The sequence below is a fragment of the Myripristis murdjan genome, chromosome 6, assembly GCF_902150065.1.
Source record: "Myripristis murdjan chromosome 6, fMyrMur1.1, whole genome shotgun sequence".
Taxonomy (NCBI): Eukaryota; Metazoa; Chordata; class Actinopteri; order Holocentriformes; family Holocentridae; genus Myripristis; species Myripristis murdjan.
This window is the reverse complement of record NC_043985.1, coordinates 24,039,599-24,045,598: the sequence shown is the minus strand read 5'-3', so window position 1 is coordinate 24,045,598 and position 6,000 is coordinate 24,039,599. Positions and strand designations below refer to the sequence as shown.

General features: G+C 37.9%; 1 protein-coding gene across 2 annotated transcripts in view; it reads left to right on the top strand.

Annotated features, from left to right (window-relative positions):
• banp (BTG3 associated nuclear protein) overlaps nucleotides 1-6,000 on the top strand; it is a 44,517-nt gene continuing 38,517 nt past the window's right edge. For both annotated transcript variants that reach the window (XR_003928342.1, XM_030053321.1), the window contains exons 1-6: nucleotides 1-134; nucleotides 2,025-2,103; nucleotides 2,525-2,640; nucleotides 3,376-3,575; nucleotides 3,874-3,963; nucleotides 5,802-5,968. Coding sequence is in view for 1 of the 2 variants with exons in the window: in XM_030053321.1 (XP_029909181.1) it covers nucleotides 2,031-2,103; nucleotides 2,525-2,640; nucleotides 3,376-3,575; nucleotides 3,874-3,963; nucleotides 5,802-5,968 (646 nt within the window). In the remaining variant the exon portion in view is untranslated. The remainder of the gene's footprint in view (nucleotides 135-2,024; nucleotides 2,104-2,524; nucleotides 2,641-3,375; nucleotides 3,576-3,873; nucleotides 3,964-5,801; nucleotides 5,969-6,000) is intronic.

Below are 6,000 nucleotides of genomic sequence, written 5' to 3'. Positions count from 1 at the left end.
GTTACCTGCAGTAACAGGTTTGACCTCGCGTGGGGCTCGTGGGAGGAACACAAGAAGCACGGGCTCATCTCTCGCGAGGAACGACGCCGTTATCGGAATCTCTACAAACAACACGAGAATTCATCATTCACACGGTAATATAACCCAATCTTACACGGTACATGTGTCGTGTGCCAGCAGTGGGGAAAGAGAGCAGTGTCGAAATCATATTTGTAGTGTTATTTTTTTCCCCGACAGCCCACCTTATTAGCAGGACAACATATCCACGACCACTAGGCCTAACTAGCAGGCTAACTGCCGAGCTAGCGTTCCCCATGAGGTCTTTGCTGATCCTCGGCTTCAACATTAGCAGCCGAGCTCGCAAATCCGACCTTTTTAAGTGCAAAGCTGGTTTTCTGTGCAAGCTAGCCGGCTAACACTAGCGCTGCAGCATCGTCCAAATATTAATATGATGCTTGGGAAAATGTCAGTGAATGAACACACACAGTTAGCAAAGGCTAGGGTTAACAGCAGCGTTACATTTCGTATTATTTTGGCCACTCGACAAATTGCCCCGACACCCGCCCTGTTAGCTAGCCGTAGTTATTCTGTTATTAGCAGTGTGACGTTAGCTAGCTAGCAAGGCTAGGATGGTGTTACCACAACAAGGCGTAAGCTTTTACCAATGCCACTTGGTTTAGAGCAAATATAGCAAAATAAACAGGGTTTGGCCACAGCACAAAGTTACCAACCCCCAATTTTACACATTATCGTTGTATCACAGCTTATTCCACAGTTGAAAATGCCATTTGATGCAAACACTGTCATAATTAGCCACACTATCAGTGGCTCTACTTCATTTTCAAGCAATTGCAGGTCGCTCTGATGAAAATTTCCTGTTATAATAAGGATTAAAAGATAAATAATAACAATGATAATAATGTGTTGTGATGAAGATTCTCAAGCAACCTTAACAAGAGGAACTGACCCAGGCGAGGGGGCGCCCCCTTGTGGTCGAGAGTAGCTCTGTTTCCCACCAAGGAAATACATGAGGTGCTGCTGTAATGTCTCAGTCTCTCTTCTCCATGAGAGACAGTTGTCCTTTTCAGTTCCTATGCCATAGAAATATCATATTCTAAAACTAAATCACTTTTTAAATTGAGTTGTGTTCCCCTTAGCATACCCTTTTAACATATTTAATAGGGGTAACTAAATGCCTTCTAACAAATTTTGTTCTGTAATCTGTGGAAAGAACTAGGCTTTTATTTGTAATTGGATTATTTCATGAAATGACTGACCTGTAATTTCTCAAACTGCTGATGAATATTACAGTATTGCATATAAAAGCAAACCCAAGCACCATATGTTTGAAGCATGCTAAAGTAACAATGCCACACCTTGGTATTTGATTTTTGCCCGATTTACATGTTGTCAGTTCAGTTTATGTTAGAAAAAATGACAAGTCATGACTACAAGCACTTATAAAAAACATTTACATTACATTTTTTTTAGGACTACACTGCATATAATATGATTTCTCACCTCATAAAAAATAATGATGTATTTCTGGAATTGCAACTTACTTTTCAGAAGGTAGCCATTGAGATGAAAGTTTGTTAATGTGTTTGGCACACCTAGCTCATTTCTAAACCTTATCTAAAGTAATGAAAAATTCAGACTTCATTTTCAACATTTGTGGTTCATAAGACAGTTTTCATGGAAACAACTACTGTTTGACTTTCTAAAACCATACTGAACCTTACAAAAAGCTGAAATCCAATACATTGAGGCTTCAGATGAATTCTACTGTATGCTTGATTAAATTACTATAATTTTTAATGCATCATCTCTAGTGGTGTAGGGACCGTGCAGATAGTAAAAGCAGAAGAATATTGTTATTGGCTATTTTATTTTTTGGCTGGTGGTAACATGTCAACAAGAAGATGTTCTGTGATCCTCAAGTTGAATAATATTGTGGATGTTAGAGGGACAGCCTCTAGAGATAAAATATTGTTTCAAAATATTGTGTCTTTTTTTAATTTCAGCTGTGAATGATGTCTGAGCAAGACCTGGATGAAATTGTACAAATAACAGTGGAGGAATTTGGCCAGGGTGACCAGACAGGTAAGATTTATAATATTGTATCAGTCAGTTTTAAACAGACAAGTCAGTCATCAGCTGATTACCTTAAGGGAGTAATCCAACATTTTGGGCAGGATACCCTTTTCTGACATACCCAGACTGAAAACAAGTATGTCCAGAGATTCGTAGTTCCCTGTTAGCTTAACTTAAAGATTTGAAGTCTGTGGGAGTCGTTAGCCTAGCTCTGATAAAGTGAAAAAGTAAGCCTTACAGCAACTCCGAAGCTGTCTTATTCACACAAGGTATTGTGCATTTGAAATACACTTCTTAGAATTAAAAAAAAATGTGTATATCATGTGTTTTTCTAATACCTGTGATACACTGACTTAATATTAATAGTGTTTCATAATAAGAAGTCTGTTTTGCATAACAAAAGGTTGTCTCCCTATTTGATTTGTGTCAGACATGCTGGACAATCATGAAGATGATGAGGACAAGCCTCAGAAGAAACGGAGGAAATTGAGCAATAACCAGGAGAACAACAACAACAACAACAACCAAGATCTCTCTTTTATTAAGGTACTTTGGCTCCGCACAATAGATTTTGTCTTCTGTATAAACTTGCACATATATTTACATAGTTTTATAGTTTATTAAAAAAAAGACAGCTTTTGTGACCATGGTGATACACTATACATAGGGTTGAGCCGGATACTTGGACACAGTGCCCCTCCCCTACACACACACAGTTGACTCCAGCTGCGCTGCTCACACACACAGTGACAACCTCTCTCTCACTCATTCAGGTCTGACAGTTCACGCCGCGCCTCTCTTCAGTACCGGTTAGGTTTTTTTCAGCTCGCTCTTACCCCAGTTTGTAATCACCTGATAGTCAGTAGAGTTTCTGCTAAACTTGATTGGTAACAGACGCGACTCGCATCACGTCTCTCACTGTCTCTACAGTGGTCGTTTTTTTTTTTTTTTTTTAAAACCATCTGCTCGCTCTTACTGGCTGGTTTTTGATATAAAGTCAGTTGGAAATTATTATTACATTATTATTTTTATTTTATTTTGGCTGCATGCACTGAGAGTCTGACACTTTCTCACTATATATATCTATATGTATCTATCTATCTATCTATCTATCTATTTATCTATCTCTATATATCTATATCTATCTATCATCTATCTATATATATCTATCTTTATATATTTATATATATATATATATTATTACACAATTAATTAATTTGTTCATTATTTACACATGCTGTTATTTTCCTGTTCTTATCGTCTTATTCTCTGTCTCTCAAGAACCTTTTGCTCTCACTCAACTCGTCAATCTCCCAGCGACTGGACAGTATTGAGTTAAAGTTACAGGCAGTGGAAGCCACTTGCAAGTCTCTTGGACGCAAATTGGACAGCATGGTACCCAGTCCCAAAAGTCCCATCCAGGTACCTATGGTTGCAGGATCGCCTCAGGGAGCCACTCAGACCTGGAACAAAGTGCGCTGGTGAGCTGGAAGGTGTTAACATGCCATGACATTTTGCACATATTAATTTTTTTCTTCTATCCCAGGAACCAAGTAGATAATTATTTTATCAGTCAATGTCAAAGATTAGTGTAAGCCTTATTCTTCGGCCACAGTAACTGAAGTCATTTTATTCCCATTTTGTTATATTGTTATAACATGCCAACAGCAGGAAGGTCTTACTTGCAAAACATAATGTCATTGCCTTGTAGTAGAAGTTCTGCATACACAGGAGTGCGTTGTTTTGTTTATCGGTTTACCACTATATTTTGGACTACAGTGTTGTTCCACAAACAAATGTGATAGTGAGCAGTGACCGCCCAAAGGGGGCATGCCAGGAGGACACTCCACTGGAGAACCTACTCAGCAAGTGAGTCACACAGTCAGTATGTGTGTGTTTGTGTGGTCTGCGGTCAGATAAGACTAGATTAAAACCTCAAGGAATAGGAAACAGCACAGTATCCTTCTCCCATTTTTGTTACTCCATACCCCTGTTTTCATTATTTTTGTAACTCACAATGCCATAATATCTGCAAATGAGTTATAATAATATTTTAAGGTCCATGCTATTTTGTGGAATCGGAGTTTCCATCAGATGGAAGGGGTAAAAATTCTTTAATTACAATTATCTTCGATATTTGAATGAGTTTTTGAGATACACAGGCCCCATTTATTGTTGCATTATCATGCAATCTGTATCTGGTTATGTTAACCAGATTTAGAAAAAAAAAAAAAAAAAAAAACACATTTTAATACATAGTGTAAATGCGTGCAGAACACATTGCGACTGGAATGCAGTTTGATTGGTTCGGTCCTGTTTGCATACTGATCCAGTCAGCCAGGTATAAGTCCAGTCTGTATAGCTGGGACACATTTTGGGAGATAAAATCAGCCATAAGTTGAAAACATTATTGCACCGTGTCTTCCCGTGGGCATAGCAGACACACGGTATGCTGACGACATGTCCCCCTCACTTCTGACAGCTGTTCCCTCTCTCCCTGGCACTTTATTCTACCTACAACTTGTTACAGTTAGTGCAGTCACAAAATAGCTTTGCTTTATAAGAATTTATGAATAATTTTGGATGAACTTTTTGGTATCCTGGAATAATGCACAAAATGGCCAAGAGACAGCAAAAAAACAAACAAACAAACAAACAAACAAAACTGACAAATTCTTCAAACCAGTCAGTTGATTTGAGCTGGAAATTATGTAAAACTGATTTACCACTCATTTGTTTGTATCATTTATGTTACTAACAAAAGTTTTTGTGAGCTACCAAAGGTTACATGGCCCTAGATATTTATTGCTTCATGTCAATGACTGTTAGTTACAATATAGCTTTATTTTTATATTCAGCCATGCTTTACTGCTGGACAAGGAAATATCTAGGAATAAGGAAATATCTGGAGAAGGTAATGGGATATATCTACACTCAAAAAGTTAAGTTACTTATTTAATACACTTCAGGCCTATTAGGTACTATTAATATCTATATTAATATCTATATCTATTAATATCTATTACTATTAATATAGATAACATATCCAGATACAGAGATCACATTTTAATGCAAGGTGTAAATGAGGCCACAGATGCAATTCTCCAGTATGACATCTTAATGCAGGGCATGTGCGGTTGCTTGAGCTCTAATTCATATGTCATGATGTACATATGCACACATATGCTTTTCTGACATGTTTTATATATTATGTGCACACTGTAGCATGTTGTGTGCAGAGGTTGATACCTTTTTACAACAAAATTAATTTCTGCTATGGTCATAAAGAATCAAATTTAAATCACTCAGACACTGATTTCATTAATCATTTAGTTTTGATCAATCATCTTAACATATTGAGAACAAGCTATATGATATTATCAAATAGAAGTGCAGTGTACTTCCAACCTGCAACAATCGGAAGCCAAAGAGCATTTTAGCTGCTTAACATAGATTTCAATGGCCATGCATTTGTCACCCAAAAAGAACAACAAAAGTCAAGACAAACATATTACATTAGTCTTCAGAATAGAAGAAAATGACAGTAGGAAGAGACTTTTTTTTCACTGGCAGTAAAGGGTTTTTTTGTTACATAATGTCATCCCTGAACTCAGTGGTTGTGTCCTTCCCCTCTGTTTATATCCAGGCAGTATGGAACTGTACAGAACCAGATTTAAAATTTGTGTATGTTGTATGTTTCTTTTCAGCACAGTGAGCGGGCGGAGGCAAAACACCATCCTGGTGAAGGTGCCGGGCCCTGAAGAGACGCAGGATGAACAGGAGAGTGGCTCAGAGGCCAGTGATTCCGTTTCCAATGGCGGCCACGTTAGCCAAAATGGCCAAAATGTCACGCTCATCACCCTCAACTCTGAGGGTATGGCCTGACTCTGTTTATATTTGCGCACA